This window comes from Acipenser ruthenus, chromosome 16, assembly GCF_902713425.1.
Source record: "Acipenser ruthenus chromosome 16, fAciRut3.2 maternal haplotype, whole genome shotgun sequence".
Taxonomy (NCBI): Eukaryota; Metazoa; Chordata; class Actinopteri; order Acipenseriformes; family Acipenseridae; genus Acipenser; species Acipenser ruthenus.
Genome location: NC_081204.1, coordinates 6162420 through 6186103, shown reverse-complemented (window position 1 = coordinate 6186103; position 23684 = coordinate 6162420). Strand labels below are relative to the sequence as shown.

General features: G+C 37.3%; 1 protein-coding gene across 3 annotated transcripts in view; it reads left to right on the top strand.

Moving 5' to 3' along the window:
• LOC117411849 (prickle-like protein 2) overlaps nt 1-23285 on the top strand; it is a 74585-nt gene extending 51300 nt beyond the window's left edge. For 2 of the 3 annotated variants that reach the window (XM_058988590.1, XM_058988592.1), the window contains 7 exons: nt 9842-10025; nt 13917-14030; nt 14586-14723; nt 16293-16496; nt 18331-18517; nt 20193-21035; nt 21788-23285. In XM_058988590.1, the coding sequence (XP_058844573.1) occupies nt 9842-10025; nt 13917-14030; nt 14586-14723; nt 16293-16496; nt 18331-18517; nt 20193-21035; nt 21788-22668 (2551 nt within the window). In that variant the 3' untranslated portion in view covers nt 22669-23285. Of the gene's footprint in view, nt 1-4663; nt 5210-9841; nt 10026-13916; nt 14031-14585; nt 14724-16292; nt 16497-18330; nt 18518-20192; nt 21036-21787 lie in introns of those variants that run through there. The other variant, XM_058988591.1, reaches the window with a different exon arrangement.
• The last annotated feature ends 399 nt before the right edge of the window (nt 23286-23684 follow it).

Genomic DNA, 23684 nt, shown 5'->3' with positions numbered 1-23684 from the left:
TAATAGTCTCCCCCAAGACAAATATTTAATCACCTTTGTAAAAATGGTATTATAGATACGTTTCTAATATTCTAAAGTTTATTTATAGAATTTAGAATCTAGTGCATTTTGGTCAAGTCTGTCAAGTTAGTGTCAAACAATTTCCGTTTCCTTGCATCACATACAGTAAGATCATAAGGTTTGTGGAAGTTGCAAAGATCAAAACCAGTTTTCTTTCCTACATCACATTTTGCTCAGTAAATAATCACATATATATATATATATGTCTCCAGCACCTGTTAGTAGAAATCAGAAACAGCATCTCACACTTCAGTACTGTGGTGACCTTGAGTAATGAATCGGAATGAAAAGGATTATCATGTGGCTCAGCCACCTTGAAGTCTCTTAGTAATGTATTCCATTTGGATGAGAAAAGTTCTGACACCTGCTCCCATCTTTTTATTGATTTGCAGGTTGGCATAATGGATTTCTCCCACTGGGAGTATTTCACAAGTGAATTCTGGCGTTAGAGGTAAAGAAATGGTGTGAGCTGAACTGCTACACAGGAAAAACATTTTATTTGGGTTAGAAGAAAACCCTAGTCGTCTCTTGGTAACTGGTAACTGTAGCTTTGTAGCTCACCAGCTACAGGGAAACAGCCTCTTTTAATGGACAGTAATAAGCATTTATCATTATTTTTATTATTAATATTAATTAGTCATTTAGCAGATGCTTTTATCCAAAGCGACTTACAGAGACTAGGGGGTGAACTATGCTTCCCAACTGCTGCTGCAGAGTCACTTACAATATGCTCAGGGTTACACACACTGAGTCAGTGGCTGAGCTGGGATTGAACCCGGAATCTCCTGGTAAGCCCCTTTCTTTACCACTGGACCACCAAACCTCCTAACAATAGTAAGTAGTGCTACATTTGACTTGCAATGTTTGGTGCCGCCCTTAGTGCTCATGATTTTCACATTTGCTGGGATTTCTCTGCCGGGTGTCTTTTTTAACAACATTAAAACCTGTGTCATTTTATGTGTATTTCTGTAAGACGGTGACTGCAGTTTCTACTGGGGCACATTTGAAAATGTTAATAATGTGCCTCAATATGTTGATCCTGGTGAGTCCATACTGAAATGTTTAACAAATTAGTTGTATGATGATGGGTGGCACTTTTGACCCTGCAATTTTCAATGCAGTAGTCGGCAGCGCCTAGCAACAATGTTTAGTCCTCACTCAGTGCCAGCCTGTTATACTCAACCCTCCCCCTCAGTACAGCAAACCTTTATTTTATAAATTTAATCTTTTTATATAAAATGAAAAATTGCTCTTGTTTTGTTTCTCTGACCCAAATTTTATAATATCAAACTAAAAATGATATGGCAGTCTCAAAGTAGGTCATAAATAATATTCATTCTCAAAGACTTCTCTTTCCTAACAGTAGAAAGTATGGTGAGGAAGAGAAACAATATTGTTCCTTAATAGTAATCGTTTCTGTGGTGACCCTTCATAAAGTTGCTCTTTTCTCTGGCATTTCACAAGGTCATTTTTAGTGGCGAAAACAAGCCCTATACAATGAAACAGAATAGTTTTGTGAGAACTTTTCTAGGAAATAGATCTTTGCCTTTTTTTACAACAGGAAATCAGCTGGAAGTGCTGTCTGACGTAATGGCTGCTTATTCTTCGATAGGTATGCAGTTATCTTGACGCCCTAAGAAACATGAAAGACCAAACGAGTCAGCTGTTGGATCAGGATATGACCCACCTTTGTTTGTTTTAGACTGATACCCATCTACAGTTGCCACATGAAAAGCCGCCATTTTAGCAAAATGCTATTCTGAGAAATTGGGCTCATGTTCTTATCGTAATAGTGTTATTTTTTGCAAGATTAAAATCAAATTAGAATGGGGCACCCATTTTTTAGGAAGTTATATGTTTTTCCCCCCCACTCTTTCATGGCCAGCCTATTTACACTTTTGTTGATTAGGCCTGAGGGAAAATATACTGCTAAAGAAACAAAAGACTAGATGTATAAAGCGTTTATACACTGGTAAATGCATGGCAGCTGTTTGCATTCACAAGTGTTCTAATTCGTTACAATCTGGTGCAAGCCTTTTGAATTACTAAATGTGTTTTGTTGCAGAATAAAATAAAAACAGGTTTTGGATTATGGCAGACTCACAAAGTACTTGGCCAAATGAAATGGTTTTAGCACAGGAATACATAAACCACATATTAAAACGCTCAGTTACTCGGTACATGTGTTATCGTACGTACCCAGTGCTGTGACATATTTATTACTGGTTGGAGTAAATGCCATGTAAAACTGCAGTCAAGCATTATGATTGACCAAGAAATGGTGCCGTGGCTGAGAAGAGCTGCAGTGTGGTTCTTTTTCAAATCTCTACACAGTGATAAGTAGAGGGGGAAAAGGTAATTGCTACTGTTAAAATGTATACGTTCTTTTTTTTAATGATTTAAACGTGTTAAACGGATGCATAGCTGATGAGGAATTGCTTTTTTCTATTTTTGCTAAATATACAAAGTAAGGTGCATGTTAAGGCCCGAGCCAGCATGTAATTAATAGTAAAACTGCAGGGATAAATTATAAATTCTGAAATTCAAAATGTAAAAGCTGGTCTCTGTTTTAATAATCCAGAGAATGACACCTGCATTTGTTGTTGTTTGTGTGGTGTAGTAATGTAGGCCAACTCACTCCTGGGGGGGGGAAACACCAGCAGGATTGATATACTGTTTTGTGAAATGGTGGCAGTAATTGGATCTGTCGCTGTTTTAGATCAATAAAATAGGCCACGAATGTGTAGACAGTGGAATATAGTATTGTTACCTTGTGTCTTAAATGATTTGGAAATCCATTTGTTTCCAGTCTTGTGAAATGGGAATGTTTTCTGCTAACAGAACAAGATTCATATCGGATTTCCAGACTTCAATTATTTTGATTAAGCCTGTAAGGGTTTTGGTCAGTCAAGAAGTTTCCACATCATCCAAGCAGAATTGTTTTATTTTATTTTATTTATTTTTTTATTTTTTCTTCAGGAAACAAGCTCACGAAGCAGGAAGTAACCTTTAAGGCATGTTGGTATTAATAGTTTGTACGGATGAGGCGAGAAGGTAGAGGCAGATATAGCATTGCATATTATAGTATAGGACTCACCCAGCAGTGATTACTGAATCAGTTTAATGATGTGATTAAGTCATGAAGATGTTTATGTCAGATCACCGCTGTAATTAAGCAAAGCTTGTACTTTCCACGAATAAAAGCAAAAGAATTTGAAATGCTTTAGAATATAACAGCTTTTAAAATGGAACTGTGTTCAAACAATCACCATAGTGATCTGTGTGGGCGTTTCACACACACACACACACACACACACACACACACACATATATATATATATCAACTTTAACTGCAGCTCTTAGATTGATCTCAAATCTTGGCAGATTTCAATACAATTAGTGAGTTTCTATCAGCGTTGTAATCATTGAACCATGTTTCATAATTTAATGTTAATCGCATTTTTTCGGTTCTAAATGTTTAGTTTCTAATTTGCTTCCAAAGGAAATACTTGTAAATGAGATTTCCCTTTGTTAAATTCAAATACATACATACATACATACATACATACATATAGCAATGTTGTTGTAAATGACTTCCCCTTACCTGGGAACTAGTCGGGAGGTGCAATAACCCACTACAACTAGAAATGATATAAATATTAGCTTCCCGTGATTTTGCATTCATGCTTCAGAAAAGTTTGTTTTGTTTTTTAATTCTGAAATTGCTTTTGAATCCCGATCCATAACAGAATACTGCTGCCAGCCATACCAGACAGACATGATGGGGTTTTAAGAACAGTAGTCATAATATCAGAGGGGAAGCCTTGGGCTATGGTTTCCCCATCAAGAGAAGTAATGATATGAACCAGTAATCCCAGTTTTGCAAGATAATAAAGGGAGGAATAATTGAAAGCAATTCAATAAACGCCTAAAGACAGTTCGGGACCCAACAATTAAGAAACATCGAATAGGGACATCCCATTAATTTAGACATTTGTGACAAGAATTTAAAAATATCCCTGAGGGCAACATAAAATACTTTTATAATAAATGTTGCCTGGATTTTTACTGCAATTTTCTACTAGGCTTCTTGTTATACAGAGGTGTATATGAAGTTGAGCAAAATCACAAATGTACAATTTTGACACCAGTGAGCGCTCCAAATCAATGTTTCTGTAACGATTGCTCATTAAAGAAAAAGAATATTGATTTTGTTTAAGGAAAAAGCTGTGGCATTACATCCAGGAATACATTGTGTTGTAAATGGCAGGCAGGAGCTGCTAATGGTCAATGATTGTTGGTTCAAAGCCGTAATCCAAGAGATCCAAATGCTTACAGCTTCAAAAGCCAATATTTTGTCCACCCAGAAGCGTCACTAATTTGGGTGGTTAGACCCTGCAATCTTGAAGAATGTGCGACTAGCCCTGGGGCTGTTGATTGAGGGAAATTGCCTGATTTACATGCAAACGAATCAAAAATGCCAGTCGTTCATACTGCTAATTATACTGATGTAAGGACGTTGACTTGCTGACATCACTGCCTTCATTAGCATGCAGGAGGTGTGTAGACTGCAACAGCCAGTACTCCTGCTCAGTGATTGCGCTGGCAAGGCTGCAGATTTCCTTTCAAATGTCTTGTGCTGGGGAGACCTTGGAGATCAAGTTAAACATACACTGGCTTGCTTGTCTGTAAGCTTTAATAAACTGGAGGCTGAGCCTGTTGGATTCATTTGGGTTTCTGCAAAGGAAGAAGAGGAGGATATATGTTTTTTTTTTTTTTTTTTTTTTTTAGAGGAAAAGGAACAAAGCACAAATTGTAAGGGAGGACAGTTTACGTTTCCAAAAGTCTTGTGAAAACAAAGTGCAGAGACAGTGCTTGACCTGCTGGCACTCGGCTTTGAGATTTTTATTTTTTTTCCAGGAATCTGCAAGTTTGATATGTGTCTCTTGAAAGGCTTTGACAAAAGCTTGCTGCTCACTCTGTAGAAAAAACTAGCAGCGTTGCACAGAAAGGATTGGGAATAGGATGGTTTATCACATTGTGGTGGTGCGTATGCTGTTTGAGGAGGTTTGCAATGAACAGTGCATTATAAAAACAAACCCCACCAGGGAACAGGGTGCTGACTAGCTTTCAGAGACTGCATTGAAAGGTAAGAAATAATAATGGTTTGCGTTTGCTTACTGGACGGATACCATTTTTAAAATTTTTACAATTGTTATGCCTGGTTGAACCTACGTTTTATTTAACCTAAATTGAATTTCTTTATTTAACCTTGGTAGGTTAAGGTTCATGATTTCTGTGACATTTGAAAGGATTTTCAATTTCTGAAAAGAAATGATTTTGTGTGCACTGTAGATAAGTCAGACCTAGTATTACATCTCTCATTTTCTATCTGAAAATCTGTGTTAGCATCAGAGTCCTGCAGTATGTTTTGCATCGTGCTACTGTGCATTCAGATACATTGTCTGAAACAACATGCAAAGTATAAGGTATACATCAATAGGAAATATAATCATTTCAGGAAACTGTAATGAACTCAAGACTATGCCCTTTCATAATTTAATTTATCTGGGGGATAAGAAGCTGACATGTTATGGTAAAAAGCAGCATAAAGACATCAGGATTTTACATTTTTGATTAGAACTGTTACAGCTTAAATAAAATAAATCTTGATGACCCTTTTTTAAACCAGAAGTCAGTTTTGTTCAGAATTTGTCAGATGTGGGTCTTTTACATTTTGTACTGCATTTGTTCTCCTTTTTAAATACATGTTTTTAAAGGGATACAGCTGTAGTTTTGTTGTATGTTGCTGTTTGTGATGTAGACATGACCCGTGCCCTGGTAAAGGTTTTAATCTGATTACTCTTTGTTTTTTAGTCATGGTGGTTTGACTGTCCTGAGGATTGATTGATTGAATCAGAATGGGTCATCCTGGATTAGCATTTGAACAGAGTAACGGTAGAATAATGTGACTCCAGCAGATGTAGCTCAATCTTTGTAAAGCTACAGAAATGAAGCAAAGAACTCCCCCACAGCCATTATTCCCCCATTAAACCAAGTCGTATACCTGGGCATATGGTTACCCAAATGCCATTTCTAAGAATTGAAATTCTTCTAAGCATCCAGTTCATGGATACAGTGCTTTCCGGCTTTATTTAGATTTCCAACATTTTAGCCATTTGCAATTTAAACGTCATTAAACAACACAAAAGACATCTACTCTTAGTAGAGCCTTAGGCAGTTCTCACTATCAGAATACACAAACAGTGAGCCCAGTGATGGCTTTCACAGATGGGTTACTGAGTCTCAAAAGACAGTATGTCAGTCACAGCCCTGAATAATTACAATACCTTAAACTACAGACATAGATCAGTTATATCCTGTCTAAGTTGTTTATTCATTTTACTGCACCGTTGTGAACCTTGAATTCAGCTACTAAGCTACTATTCTGAATCATACATTGTGATGCGTGTGTTCACAAAGAGGAAAAAAATCTTACTGCTTTATTTAAATGATGTTACATGATTTAAAAAAGAGGATATTTTACTGCCTAAGAGATTACTGTTCAAACAGTGTGCTTATTGAATCAAGATGAAAAGATTAGGTATTTATTAGCACTGTCAGCAGTAGATTTGTCTGCTGTGTTGCCTAAAATGTGTTCCATTAATACGCATTCCGCACAGGTGCCTGTGCTGTGCAGAGAGAAGGAAGGATTATGATTTTATGATGGCAGGTGAAAAGAGTAATCTTGTAAAGGTGGAACCCATTCTATTATTACAGTTTTAGAATAGGACCATGTCGTTTTTCATTTCTTGAAGTAGAAACCAAAAAATGATCTGCATGCCATTTTTAAAAAAAAAAATTATATATGTATTTGTTTTTAGATTTATTTTCTTTTAAGTGTGTAAATAAACTGTGCAATCCACTGTTTTTCATCTAGGTGCCTGGAAGCACAGGAAAGCACACCCGCATGTTGAATTAACCCTTAATCTGACACTGCTAGCTAAGGGGTGTAAAGAATGACCAGCCGGGACAATGTCAGAGCAAACATTGGCTGATGTTTTCTACCAGCTGCTCTGAATAGGGCTGTGAATTATTTGGTGATGTTGTTTAAAACCAGCTGGGGGGGATGACGCTATGGAAAGGCAACAAGGACTTTATAAGCATTCTGTTATGATTCTGGGAGCCACATCAAAAGGCTCTGAGGGCAAGAAAGACATCCACATTTTTAAGACCCTGCCACATGTTGCATGGTTTCTGGAGAACAACATTTGGTATGCTTTTTTTTTTTCTTTTTTTGCTGACATACCATACAGTAAATTGATTTGTCTATGGCTAGGTTAGGCATTATGTCTGTACTGGATTTACTGTTAATTTGGCAACACATCTGATGTTTAGCACATTATACTGAATGGCTGTGCCCTTACATCACGCATACAGCGGATTACTGTCATTCCTGGTGCTCAGGAGCTATAATAGGAAAGCTTTAAGGTTCTGACTTTCATCCTTCTGGACTTGATAAAGGCAAGTTCAAGGCTGTGTAATATTTGTGGTCAAGATATATATCTCTTCATTTGTTTTAGGATGTGAACTGGATTTTATTGTCTACCACTCGAATTAAAATATTTTAAGGTGAAACAAAGACAGAGCTTGAGGGCAAATCAGAATGCTTAGCTTGTTGTGAGCTAGGGGGATATTATGGGATTTTATTTTTCACCTGTCACAAGGAATTGTGCCTTGATAAAGCCAATTACCTTTAATGTGACCCCGTTTTCCAGCCAAGGTTACATTGCAATTCATTGTCTAAAAGGAAACAAAAGACAAAGTCTTGCGCGTTAAACATTTTGTAACCGAAGGCGAATACTTAAACATAACCCCTAATTATGGATACATCATATGCAATCAAAAAGAACGAGCTGCATTTATTAAACACTGCTTCCCCTTCAGGCTCGATCAGGACAAGTCCTTCTTACTTGTGACGGTGATGCGTTGATGCTGCCTGTCGTCGTGACAGGTCGGTGACAGCTTTGTCAGTAAGCCATGCTTGTTACTGTCTTTCTGGGGAAGGCGTTTTTGCATTTGGAGACGTTTGATTAACCATCCAGCCTGGACTCCATCTGATTTCGTCTGCCACTTGTATGTATCAGACCTGTGTTGCCTGTCAGACTAGTGGGTCCAACCTAATTACTTTTGAGTTAATGGGAAGTTTAACAAGAGAATGCTTTGACTTTGCTCTCCATATGCAGACAATACTAACTTGTAATCATACTCACCATAAAAACAACCTTTAGTGCTGCTCAGTACATCGTTTTTGGAGTCATTTCTAAACCTCAGCTGTTCCAAACAATCCAGACCGGGTGCTGGAGTGATTCTGATAGAAATTAAATGAGTGGAGAGAGATGTGGGGGGGGGAGCACCGTACTGTTAGATGACATCAGCATTTCATCAATTCAGTTTAGTTTAAATATTCATGTAAAGCCTGGTGTTAACCAGAGACTATTAATGTGCTTGACTTTATAGTCTCAATATTCTCTCAGAAACAGTCAAAATTGGTATATTGAAACCAAAAAAAAAAATTTAAAATTACTTTTATTATGGTGCTGCTGGGTAACAGAAATACTTGACTCAACTTTCGATATGATTCTTGTGATTTTTTATTTATTTTTTTACGTGTTTTAAAACACACAAATAGAATATTTACTGGTGTGTACCAGCTTAGAAAAACACCTTTTCTGAGACATTTGCCTGACAGTGTGGTATTTAGACAGTAAATGAAGTTTGAAATTAGCTTGGGCAGTTTGTTTTCATAGTGTTTTGACTTTTCATAACAGGAGCCGTTTAAACTAGCTGTAGCACTCTGGACCCTGGAAACAAGCGCTGTTATTCTTGAAGGCGGGAGCCACAGGCCGAGTCCTCTATTCTGGATGGATACAAAACAGATGCAGACTGTCTGTTTAGATCTTTGTGTATTTTTGATCTGACGAATAGCAGGAAATAGGAATTTCTGGCACAAATCCATTCCTTAACTAAGTTAAGCCTGTAGACTCAAGAAACAAACACAGACAACACTGGTATTGTTTTAAGAAAAAAAAAAAAAAGATAGCTCTAGCACCTTCGCAAAGTCTCGTACATACATAACATTGCTTTAAACATGCAAAAGGGGGTGGAACCTTCGAGTGGCTGTGAATATTTAGGATTGTTCAGTTTTGTTTAAAATAAAAACATTTTTAAAAACTCATCCAATCAAACTGCCTCTGGGCCACATAATTCAAACTGTAAGCTGAATATATATTAAGGGTTTAAAAAATAAAACATAAAGTTCATTATTAATAGTTATGACGATAGTTATCCACGTCTCATTAGTTGGATGCTCAAATAAACACTCAAGATCCTGCTTTTACTGTTAAAAAATCTTAATGCTGTGTATGTCACCAGTAAAAAATGTGCCTATTGGCTTTTTTTGAGTGGTAACTGAGCTGATCAGTTGCGTTGGTACTGCCTTGTTGGTATGAAGAAGAAAAGGACTCGGTTTCAGCAGTTTTAACAATCAAGTTTGTCTCCTGACCCTCACAGGCTGTCATAACACAAAGGGGTTATATTCCACAAAAGACACACACGCTGGATTAGAAAGCTGCCTTGGATGCATTGGGCTACTGCCAAAGGCACATTGCCAAAGAATGTGTTTATAGTTCTGTGTCCCAGCGCCGCTGATTGGACAGAATCACCTAAATAGTTTCTCTAAGAACATTCAACTCACAAATGGCTTTCTTGCTCTCTGCAGGAAGATTTGCCTTCACTGTAAGTGCCCGCGGGAGGAGCATGTTGTGGCAGTGATGCCTTTGGAAATGGAGAAGACCGTGAACAAACTCATGTATGACTTTCAACGCAACTCCACGTCTGATGATGACTCCGGCTGTGCCCTGGAGGAGTATGCGTGGGTCCCCCCTGGATTAAAACCAGAACAGGTTTGTTTATTTACTTTACATTTTAGTACCATTATCTTTTTAATTGTATACAAATGTGATTGCTTGTCGTGATTCTTTTCAGGGGAGGGATTATTCATTATTTCCAGCTGGAATAAACATTCATGTGTTCTGGAAATGTTCAAGTCACCCTCCTGGGGTCTAATTTTGGTTCAGTATATTTTCAAAGAGTAGTCAGAGAATGGTTTTACAGTATCCCTGCGGTTTGGATACAGAAGAGAATGAACATTTTAGTAGCATAGTATTATATAAAGAAGGTTTTAACAAATAACATGTATTAGTGACTGATTGAATTATTTACAAAAGCACTCAAATAAGCATCCCTGTATCCATCTTGAAAAATGTGCCTAAATTGTGTGACCAGCACTTTACAGAGCAGGGACTGTATTTTCAGATGGGTTTTTCTTTTTGTTAATTAACGAAATGGTATGTCTCATTTCAGAGTAAATGTGTAAGTCAATAAGTCATTGGCTCATAGATGTCTGCTATGAATGCAGCTCTTTTAAAGGTCACATGTGAAATGAATGTAATAAATGAACTGTATTTTTCAGTCAGAAGACTACATTATTGAGCAGTTTTTACAATACTGTGGTGAGATAATTGAATGACTGGTTTTAGGGTCATGTCTGCCAGATTGACCATCTTGAAGAACCATTATTTTTTCTGGACCAACCAGTAAAATAACCTGGATTTTAAGGTCACCTCTTGTCCAATTTCCCTTGTCTAAGTTGAATTTATATAGACAGGGATACTAAACTGCGTAATTCACTGAAAAAAAAAGGTGAATTTGCATTTTGCCTTTGGACATAATCCACATTGTGATCCTTTTGCACATTACAAAACCCTCTTAGGTATAAGTGCTTAACACTTCACACAATCCAGGTACAAAAAAGTAGCATTAGAGTTTTTCTTCCCTGTCGGTTTGAGCACGGTTTGAGCATTGATACAAAAAAAAACTATGTGAGGTGAGGTTAGCTTTGATATAGTCTCAGCTGGAGACTTCTAAAGGTCACTAAAACCCTCCTTATGCAGCTATAACTTCTCTGCAAAATGCTGATGAGCGGAAATGATTATTCTGTACATGACTAGATGAAATTGCTAGGAAGGCTAATAATAATAATAGGTTATCATCGCTGATTGAGCTGCACACCCCAAAGCAGTGTAAAGCCAAGAACAATGCAAAATGAGAAAATGCATTCCCCTTTCCACAGCCAATACATTCTTCTTAATGAACACCTTCCTAATTCAGGTTTCGGGAGGTGTTTGGTTTTCTGCAAAAATAAATTCTGAAGGAAAATGTTCTCGTCCAGAATTGCATTGCTTACACGTAACGAAAGCCAAACCCTCGCCCAGCCTCTGGGATTTTCACTGTGGGAATAGGCAATGGACAATCTTGTGTGTTGAATTGCAGAGCACAGTATGCATGTATGTATGTATGTATATATGTATGTGTGTATCTCTCTCTCTCTCTCTCTCTCTCTCTCTCTCTCTATGTGTATCTCTCTCTCTCTCTCTCTCTCTCTCTCTCTCTCTCTCTCTCTCTCTCTCTCTCTCTCTCTCTCTCTCTCTCTCTATATATATATATATATATATATATATATAGAATGAATGATAAGATTGTGTCTTAAGAGTGATAACTAAATGATATGTTTAAGTAAGCAACATTAGTTTTACTGGCAACAGAGCTCTGATATATTCCATAAAATGAATACATTCGTTGTGGTTTTAATTGCACCTATATATATAGTGTGTGTGTGTGTGTGTGTGTAAGTGTGTGTAAGAGCTAGAATCACTGTAATATGTATTGTCATAGCCCCTTATGTCCCTATGAAATATTTTAAATGTTATTTTTTCTTATAGGGAACTCAAATACTGGTTTTCCCAAGTAATTTTTCTCACACCTAACACAAGTCTCAATGGTTCATTAGCAGCACTATAATCTCACTTAATTAGTCTGTTCGGTTCTGACTATCTCTTTTTGATAGCTGTGATGGGTATAGCACCCCAATAAAATTCAATGATCTAGTTCAAGACTTCATTTGTTTAAAATTATATATACTTAAAATATCAGAAAGGCTATCCAGAACTCTGCTGCCCGCCTAGTGTTCTCTCTGCCTCGCTTCGCCCACGCTACTCCACTACTCCGCTCGCTCCACTGGCTCCCGATCACCGCTCGCATCCAGTTCAAGACTCTTGTACTAGCCTACAGATGCCTTGACCAGTCTGCACCCAGCTACCTCCAGACCCTCATCTCTCCCTACACCCCCACTCGACCTCTCCGCTCCGCCTGCACTAGAAGACTAGCTCTACCACCGCTACGCTCCCCTGCCTCCAAAGCCCGCTCCTTCTCCACCCTTGCTCCGCAGTGGTGGAATGACCTTCCTACAGATGTCAGGACTGCCCAGTCCCTGACCACATTCCGGCGCCTCCTTAAGACTCACCTCTTCAAAGAGCACCTGTAGAACTCCTCTGTTTGTATCCTGGGACACTATCACCCTTCATGTAAATGTGCTTTATTTTGCTCTTATCAGCCCCTATTTTACTGCATTTAATCCTGTACTTCAGAATACTGTAATCTGCCAAGTTTTTAACCTGTAGTACTTTGTATTTAATCACATCCTGATGTAACTATCACTATTTAATCATATCCTGATGTAACTATCACTATTACCTGCTGTATTATTGAATTGTGGTTTGTCAAACTTGTACTTTACTTGTTTTATTGTATTTCTTGCTCTTATTGTATTACTTGTATTGTAACGCTTGAAATGTTTTTGCTTACGATTGTAAGTCGCCCTGGATAAGGGCGTCTGCTAAGAAATAAATAATAATAATAATAATATTCTACATAGGTGATCTTTTATCAATATCGAGCCAATGTGTTTTCATTGGAAAGAAAGTGGTGATAAACTGTAGGTAGTAAGAGAATGGGCGTGTATGTTTGATAGAGATTCTTGTATTAAAAAATCAGACTGTATGTATTCATTTCAGCTGTCATTCCACAACATTCCTGTCTGTACTTTTCTTGTTTGTTTTATTCTTTTTTATTTCAGTCTTGGCATTTTTAAATACATAAACATCACAACCTGGCAACAACTGTGCCCTTGTCTCAGCTCTGGCAGCATTGAAGTTGACTATTTAGTCCATTAAAGGGACTTTCATTCCTAATGAAAGAATCCAGTGGTTTAAGGAACTGTACGAATATGTGGATAGCTGAAATATTTCAAATGTTGTTTTTTTTTTTTTTTTTTTTAAATTAAACTTGTAAATCACGATGTTAAATGTAAATCATGATGTTAAATCATATTGTTGGATGGCCAGCTGCTTATTGCAAGTCATAAATGTGAGATCAAAAGATAAGCAAGTCTGAATCTGCTGTGTTTGTTCTGTAAAACAAATGCATATTGAAACCTCTTTTTAAATAGCTGTCATATGTTTATCTCTGTTTTATAAGTAAAAAGTTTAAAGTGTGTTTTTTTTTCTTTTTTCTTTTTTTTTTTTTTTTTAAAGATGCGTTACTTGAGTGTTTCTAATGCTGATTATCTGGAAAATAAAAACGGGTACCAGCCAACTGTGTATCTGCCTCAAAACATCTAAATTATTTATACATTACATGCATCTCCATAAAACCCTTGCACAATGTGGTCTGTTAATGACTTGGTTTGTAAAAATGTCAACCATTTTAGAAGGCATTTTTCAAATGTATTTATCAGCATAATGGTGCTTATTTGTCTACATTTTAGAAAACATTTTTATTTAAAAAAAAAAAAAAAAAAAAATTAAATCTTGGTGATTGGTGCCCTCAGTGTGTGCCCTCAGTGTGTGCCATTACCAGTGCTTCAGTTTTAAAATATCCAATGAAATTTCCCACAGGTTCACCAGTATTACAACTGCCTTCCTGAGGACAGGGTGCCCTATGTTAACAGCCCTGGAGAGAAATACAGAATCAAGCAGCTTCTCCATCAGTTGCCTCCACATGACAATGAGGTTAGGGTTTCTCTATTACCAGGGGCCATGTTCTTTATTACCTTACGATGGAAAATGGTGTCTGCAAAAGCGTGACAATTTGGACAAATTGTTTTTCTTGGTTGTGTTTTTTTTTTTTTTTTTTAGTAATTCCACAAGGCTGTTTTTAATTTATTAAGACTTGGCTTGGTCTCATGCCTAAGAATGTGCTTTCATTTACTTTCTAATTTACTATTAATGTCTTTTGATTCTACTCTTTTCTATACTGATAAATGTAAAATACCCTGCATTTCTCCTTCCTGTACAACTCCCTTTACATTCTGTCTTTTAAAATGACATATAATACTTGGTAGAGATTGCATTTAGTTTTAAAATCACTTGACTTAAGGGGTTTTTGTTTCTAATCTAATGGAATTTACACATACCGCAACCTGGTGGCCAAACATTGAAATTTTTTAAGAAAACAAATAACCATTTTGTTAAATTTGGGCCATTTTCCATTTTTGCATTCTGCATTTACCTACTTCAAAACAGTACAGTAGTACTAAACCTGTCTGTCCTGGTTTTTATTTGTAGGTTCGTTATTGTAACTCATTGGACGATGAAGAAAAAAGGGAGCTGAAGCTCTTTAGTAACCAGAGGAAAAGAGAGAATCTTGGAAGAGGCAATGTGAGACCTTTCCCTGTGACTATGACGGGGGCAATCTGTGAACAGGTAATCCTTTGCTAAATAATTAAAAGTGGCTGAAATAGCAGAACAAACTTACTTGTCCAAGTCTCAGACAGAACCTTGTATTATGGTTTGTTTATGTGGAATGGGTAGTTTAGGCCAATTGGGGAAGCTTGTTGGCTTTCTACATTCTTTTTACTTGGAACACTGTGTGGGCTGTTCAGTCTGAAATGTATGCTTGTTTGTAAAAATATAGGTGAAAAAATAGCACCCGAGGTTAGAATTAAAAAAAAAAAAACAAAAAAAAACCAAAGACAATAAGCTCTCGTCTCAAATGCAAGTAACATACTTGTGTCTGGGACACTACCAATCTTTGTGCATGTATTTAATTTGCACTGGAATACAGTATTTATGGATGATTTGTAGCCAGCAGAGTCATCACTAGCTACAGACTCATTACATGTACAGTAAGCAGCACTTTAAGAAATTGAAAAGAAATTCTCACAAACAGCACCAAGTGTTAAATTTATCACATGCAATTTTAAAACAAAAATGTTCAAGTAGCTTTTGTCACCTTGACAAAAAACACTCGGGGTCCTTTACATGTTCTCTTTACAAAGCACTTACGTCAGCAACAAATAACAAGCCTTTTACAGCATGTGTTTCTATACATGGTGTAGCTTTTATGAGTAAGTCAACCATTATATTGTTTAATTGTACTTCAAAAAAAATAACTGCGCTAGATAAACATGAATTTGATGTAATGGATTAAGCTTCACAAATATTTCAGTCAATCCCACTGATGGTTTACAGTGTGGTTACGATAAGATCGTGCCTTAAGAGTGACAAGTAAATTATATGTTTAAGTAAGTAACATTAGTTTTACTGGCAACAGAGCTCTGATATATTCTGTATCTTTTTTGCCAGAACAGATGTTGAAGGGAAAAACGAATACATTCATTGGGGTTTTACTTGCACAACGAGTGCACAGATGCCTTTTATATATATATATATATATATATATATATATATATATATATATATATATATATATATATATACACCAACCGTATGTATGAATGTGTGTGTGTATATATATATATATATTTAATTACATACAGTTGGTATAAGTCTCTTCAGAAGATCTTTTAATGCTGCTTTAGGCAGACTTTTTGGTATGATTGAAACAGACAGATCTGTCTTATTAAAAGGCATAACTACATTTTAGATTAATCATTGTTTGACTCCTCCAAGTTGGTATAAAATAATTTGTATTAATTTTGTACTATAGATAGATCCATGAAATATTTCATACAGCTGAGAATCTAATTTTCATTGGGCTCCCAAGGGTCAGCGAGCAATTCTACACATAATTACTGCAAAGTGTTTCATATATACCATTTATGTACAAGTACAAGTTATCATAGATTGACAGGTCTGTGTCTGAATTATAAAATGACTTAACAGTGTCTATTTGGTAACCATTTAAAATAGTAGTTGCAAATAGATATAATAGGTGTAATGTAAAAGATGAGCCATTGGAATTGTATGGCCGTTCATCTTCATTATACCGAATGTCCAATTATTCTTTTTTTTTGTTCCTTGTTCAATCAGTGTGGAGGCCAGATCAATGGAGGAGACATTGCTGTGTTTGCATCAAGAGCAGGCCATGGTGTTTGCTGGCACCCACACTGTTTCGTATGCAGCATATGTGACGAACTGTTGGTGGATCTCATTTATTTCTATCAAGATGGAAAGATATACTGTGGCAGGCACCATGCTGAACGCCTCAAACCCAGATGTACAGCCTGTGATGAGGTAAGGGTATGCTGTGAAACAATGCTTTGATCTTGTTAAAAAAAATATATATATATGTACAGACGTGCTCAAATTTGTTGGTACCCTTACAGCTCATTGAAATAATGCTTCATTCCTCCTGAAAAGTGATGAAATTAAAAGCTATTTTATCATGTATACTTGCATGCCTTTGGTATGTCATAGAATCAAGCAAAGAAGCTGTGAAAAGAGATGAATTATTGCTTATTCTACAAAGATATTCTAAAATGGCCTGGACACATTTGTTGGTACCCCTTAGAAAAGATAATAAATTGGATTATAGTGATATTTCAAACTAATTAGTTTCTTTAATTAGTATCACACATGTCTCCAATCTTGTAATCAGTCATTCAGCCTATTTAAATGGAGAAAAGTAGTCACTGTGCCGTTTGGTATCATTGTGTGCACCACACTGAACATGGACCAGAGAAAGCAAAGGAGAGAGTTCTGAGGAGATCAGAAAGAAAATAATAGACAAGCATGGTAAAGGTAAAGGCTACAAGACCATCTCCAAGCAGCTTGATGTTCCTGTGACAACAGTTGCAAATATTATTAAGAAGTTGAAGGTCCATGGAACTGTAGCCAACCTCCCTGGGCGCGGCCGCAAGAGGAAAATCAACCCCAGATTGAACAGAAGGATAGTGCGAATGGTAGAAAAAGAACCAAGGATAACTGCCAAAGAGATACAAGCTGAACTCCAAGGTGAAGGTACGTCAGTTTCTGATCGCACCATCCGTCGCTTTTTGAGCGAAAGTGGGCTCCATGGAAGAAGACCCAGGAGGACTCCACTTTTGAAAGAAAAACATAAAAAAGCCAGACTGGAATTTGCTAAAATGCATATTGACAAGCCACAATCCTTCTGGGAGAATGTCCTTTGGACAGATGAGTCAAAACTGGAGCTTTTTGGCAAGTCACATGAGCTCTATGTTCACAGACGAAAAAATGAAGCTTTCAAAGAAAAGAACACCATACCTACAGTGAAACATGGAGGAGGCTCGGTTATGTTTTGGGGCTGCTTTGCTGCGCCTGGCACAGGGTGCCTTGAATCTGTGCAGGGCACAATGAAATCTCAAGACTATCAAGGCATTCTGGAGCGAAACGTACTGCCCAGTGTCAGAAAGCTCTGTCTCAGTCGCAGGTCATGGGTCCTCCAACAGGGTAATGACCCAAAACACACAGCTAAAAGCACCCAAGAATGGATAAGAACAAAACATTGGACTATTCTGAAGTGGCCTTCTATGAGTCCTGATCTGAATCCTATCGAACATCTATGGAAAGAGCTGAAACTTGCAGTCTGGAGAAGGCACCCATCAAACCTGAGGCAGCTGGAGCAGTTTGCTCAGGAAGAGTGGGCCAAACTACCTGTTACCAGGTGCAGAAGTCTCATTGAGAGCTACAGAAAACGTTTGATTGCAGTGATTGCCTCTAAAGGTTGTGCAACAAAATATTAGGTTAGCGGTCCCATCATTTTTGTCCATGCCATTTTCATTTGTTTTATTATTTACAATATTATGTTGAATAAAAAATCAAAAGCAAAGTCTGATTTCTATTAAATATGGAATAAACAATGATGGATGCCAATTACTTTTGTCAGTTTCAAGTTATTTCAGAGAAAATTGTGCATTCTTCGTTTTTTGTGGAGGGGTACCAACAAATTTGAGCACGTCTGTATATATATTTATGACGGAGATTAAAAGTGTTAAGGCTTGGTTGAATTTCACTCTTAATCCCAAGTCTATTTCTGGAGTGTTTGTCTTCATTTATCAGGTAATGGTTTCATTGTGGTATTAGTAGATACACGTTCTTCTTCTCGTAGATCATTTTCGCAGATGAGTGCACAGAAGCCGAGGGAAGACATTGGCACATGAAACACTTCTGTTGTTTTGAATGTGAGACTGTGCTAGGAGGCCAGAGATACATTATGAAAGAAGGAAGACCATACTGCTGTAACTGCTTTGAGTCCCTGTATGCAGAGTACTGTGACACGTGTGGTGAACACATAGGTAAGGAGGCATTTGCACATCCCTACTGATGGAAGATTAACGCAGTGTTGTTCAAGGTTCTGGAGCTCAACAGGAACACCCAGAACATCTGTCTATATCAGCAATAATAATCATGTGACCTTCAGCATCAGCTATCTGCATTTCATTCAGGATTATTTAGTTAGGAACTTTGATTAATTAACTTGATGGGTTACATTTCTAAATATAACAACTTTGATTTTTAGATGATTTATACAAACGTGATGTTTAGATGCTGTAGTCCATTTGGGTTATATATTAAGCTTACATTGCCACAGTCCTCATGTGACAATACGATATCTCACAGAATTATTATTTTCTGTATAAAATGGCCACCTAAAGTAATTTGGTCCAGGTCCATTAGCTGGATATTGTCTTGTTGGAAAAATATTATTATTATTTTTTTTTTTTGTGATAATACAAAGTAGAAGGAGCATTCATTTTATAGAAGCAGAATTAAAGGAGCGATTCATGCATGTTAGAAAGACCAGTAACATTTCCATTAATCTTGGAAAGGTCATTAAAAAGAAATCAATATTCCAGCTAATGGATCTAGACCAAATTATTTTAGGCAATTTATTTAATTTTGTCTCCGGGAAATCCATTCTGCATATGGGAACACCACCTGTTTTAAAATTTCCATTAAGACCAAAAAGAAAAAAAAGTTTTACCTCATGCATCATTATTAAAATTGTAAGTTGACTTGTACAAACTATTAAAAGTAGTTTGCATAGCTGAGTAAAATAATTGCACAAAGGGAAGCAAAATTGCCACATAATGACCACCTAAAGTAGGTTTAGGTGGTTTCCTGGCACACAGATTCTCAGCTGTGTCTAAGCATGCAAAGTAGATGGACCCTAGACCCAGCGAGTGGAATTTACACAGCATACTGTGTAATATCTTTTAAGGAAAACTGATTTGAAATTTAAACTGCAATAACATGCCTGAAACCAGATGTGACCCATTATGGACTACAGCAAATTTGTTTTCTATGTCATGACACAAAAATATACTTTGAAAACTAAAAGATGCATATACTAATATTTTCTGTTTATCTATGATGATGGCCTGCCTAACATTTATTTGTAGTTTTTTGGTAATCATTTGAACTTTTTGGAAGAATATTTTAGCTGCATTTACAGTGGGTAAAAAAAACCCACAAAAAAACAGAATTAAGTGGGGAATATACCACCAATATACCAGTAATCAGTAAATATACTTGCACATGTAAAATAAAAACACTGCTTCACGCATTATACCTGTACTATGTAAGATATACTTTTAGGCCAAGTCACTTCTGGTTTTGCAATGCTTTTAAAAGGTAATAGCTATTAGATTCCAGACCAGAGGTTTCTAAATTTGAACAGCTTTGATAATATAACTTTAAACACTAAATCATAAAACTCTGGTAGACAAATATATTTGTCTAGACAAATATTATTTTACATTTACCAATGACTTACAGTAAATTACAATATTTGTACAGTATGAAAACAATAAGTCATTGATTCTTAAAACAGCTTTTTTTATTTTATTGTGTTCTGTCCCTTTAACGTAGCAGTCCCAGAACATGCCGGTACACAATTATGTGTATTATTTGAATCTGTTACAGCAGCTTAGCTGTTGAAATGTCTCTCATTTCCACCCTCTTTTTCAGGTATCGATCAAGGCCAGATGACCTATGATGGCCAACACTGGCACGCTACAGAGACCTGTTTTTGTTGTGCACAATGTAAGAAATCTCTCCTGGGGCGCCCTTTTCTTCCCAAGCAAGGTCAGATATTTTGCTCCAGAGCTTGCAGTGCAGGTGAAGACCCCAATGGTTCAGATTCTTCTGACTCTGCATTCCGAAGTGCAAGATCAAGGGAATCCCGTCGCAGTGCAAAGATTGGAAGAAACAGCGGGAAACTGGACACCAGGCAGGCCATGCCTATGTTAGCGGCATCTAGCAGATTCTCTACCGACGTTGACCCACTTTCTTTGCAAATGGATTTGCTGAGCCTGTCGAGCCAAGCGCCCAGTCTGAACCGGGAACCACAAGCATGGAAGAGCAGAGATGAACTTTACCAGTATGGACATACAGCCGAGCAAATGCAAAGTCCTTTACAACTTCTCAGCCAGTGCAATGTGCGGAGCACCTATAACTCTGTACAGAGTCCTGGGGCGCAACCAGAAATGTGGGCAAAAGACCATAGTAGTTCCAAGAGGGCTTCGACTTCTACTCTGAAGGGCAACCATGATAACTGGACCCAAGAGAGCAAAGAGGTCTATTTCTCTCCAAAGCTGAGGACACCACAAGGCAGTTACAGTGACGTCTCCAGCCATGGGTTTTCAGAGAAAAGAAGTGTGAGCCTTCACGGTTACGAGAGAGAGGAGATGGTTGCCCAGCAATGTCGAACCAGGAATCCGATCAATGCACTTAGCTTTACCGAGCAACTTACACCAATGGAACAAACTCCACGGGGTTCAATGGAATCGCTGGCGCTATCCAATGCAACAGGTACCCTTTCTCTACTGTCAGCTTTCTGATAATAAGGGATCAGATGTACACTTTTAAAAAACAAAATACCCCTATAAAAACAGTAGCTGCTGGGACATGTTTTATGCACGCTGAAAAAGATGAGCTAGTTATGCAAAAATGTGGGTGTTGATGCTTGTTTTATAACACAGGTTCTTAACCTCAGTTAACATTGTTTGTTATTGGAGTTACATTAAGAGACTGGAGAGTAAATTAAGAAATCAGAAATGACCACAAGTGTTCATAAACTCTCTTATATGCATGTGCTAACAAGCAAAGAGTGCAGAACTGCTTCTAATTCCAGCATATAACACTCGCAGTGTGATGAAAGACAACCGAGTGCAGAGCTTTGCATTATATATGTATCAAGCAAGCAGTAACATCCCCCTCCATTGATAATGCTGAGGTACATATGTTCTTATTAGGTATCTACAACAGCACAGTTCTTTAAAGTGTGTGTTAGACCTTTTGAAAGTACATTCATTTTCTACCAAAATGATTGTTTGTAAAAAAAATTTAAAAAGTGCTTTTTTCTGTTATGTGAAGCATTCATAAACATATGCTTCAATAATAAAAAAAAGGCTGTACTTGCGGGTTTAGAAATGGCAATGACGTACTTTTGAAGGCAAAGTGGTTTTATTAGATTCCTGATAATTTATACATTTGAATACCTTTGTTAATCTAGAACTTAAAACGCTCATTTAAGATATTATATTTTATCTTTTATCATTTAGGAACGTCTGCAGATGGAGTAACCAAACGCCAGGAGCATTTGTCCAGGTTTTCAATGCCGGATTTAAGCAAAGACTCTGGAATGAACGTGTCGGAAAAGAGCAACATGGGAACTCTAAACTCTTCTGTGCAGTTCAGAAGCACCGAGTCTTTGAGGAGCTTGAATTCTGTACAACCGTATCAGGACATGGCGCCCCCTGTTGACAGACTGAAGTACCCTGTGCAGTACAGGGAGTCGCCTGCACACGTAAGGAGGTCACAGGGATTTACTTTTGAAGAGGAAAATTCTGTCAACAGAGTGAGCAATCAGCCTAATGCTAGACTGCCTCCCCTGAGTGAACGGACTCGCAGACGCTCACAAGGGCAGGAGGAGCACCAGCGCCGTCGCCATCACCACCGGCCCAGGAGGTCCAGGCGTTCCCGCTCAGAGAATGCACTCAATCTCGCTGCTGAGAGGCAGAGCCAAGTGAGAGACAGGCCTCAATTGCATTTAAGAGAGGAGTATGATCCATTTGTGCTACCCAGAGGCGGCAGAGATGCATTAGGGTATGGTTATAAACGAGAACCTTATGGCCGCTGTCCCAGAACCACCTCTGATCTAACACTGCAAAACCCCACGAGCCATCATCGGCTAGGACCTCAATTTGATGACTACGAAGATGACGACTGGTGCTCCACCTGCTCGTCCTCATCGGAATCGGAAGATGAAGGATACTTTCTGGGGGAGCCGATTCCACAGCCTGTCCAGCTCCGCTATCTCACCAGTGATGGACATCTTCACAGGTACGGATCTTCAGGGCTTGGCAGCTCTTCCACAATGGGAGGCAGAGGCCAGCTTCGCACCAGGAAAAGAAGGAAAAGCAAGAACTGCATCATTTCCTAACGAATGGGGGGGGGGGTCTAATCCCACTCAAGAATGTTAGCTTGCACAGTTGCACTCCAACGCTTTGGGAAAGTCTATTTAGTACTTTTTTTTTTAAACAAGAAAAACATAAATTGGGGTTTTAATATTGTATAAGGTCTATCAAAAGTTCTGTGATTTTGATATACTGTAACTATTGACCGCACAATTACATTTTGCATGTTTGCCATTGTCACTGTTTCAAAAGTTGTTTATTAACCTACATAGTTATCAAGTTTATATTCATTTTTTCCTTCTAACATGTTCTTGCACTCCGTAATTAAAAACTGCCAACAACAATAGCAATGTTAGTGACTGCCTTTGTTTTTTAATCAGTTAGCCAATCAGTGAAGATACGATTTTTCAGCTTACATGTTTAATAGCTTTTAATTTAATTCTTATGAAATGTATATACAAATAAATTCACTAAGTTAATTAAGTTTTAGTGTACATATTGTGTAAATGAGTTACTACATATTTTTATATTTTGTAATGATAGAAGCATTTATGTATTATAAGGTAGTTCTAGAAAAAAAAATGCATGCATGTTTATTTGCTGACCCTGTCTTGAATTGAAATTAAAACAGTATTTCACTGAACATTTGTACTGTGTTTTTATTTATATTTTTTCCTTTGCTATATAGTTAATGTACAGCTTTTTCAATGTGTGTCAGTTTTTTGTTAAGTATATGGAAAACTACAAAGTGGTATGCAATTCAATGTTAACGTAACATTATTCAGCAAGTTTCCTTCGACTTTATGAAGCAAAATTAGTTAATTCAATAGGGTGGTGCGAAACTTTTGGCCATAGCTGTACAGTAAGTCATGAGAGTGTGTACTTCATGTGGTTAAAATATGTGATTTATTACGTTTTGACATGGCACTAAAGTGGCAAAATTTAACCAAGGAAATAACAAAATGGCAGTGAGAAGATCAAGTAAACCTTAAAAATAAAAAGCATTTTCCTCATTGACATATGATTTTAATAATACCCTTTG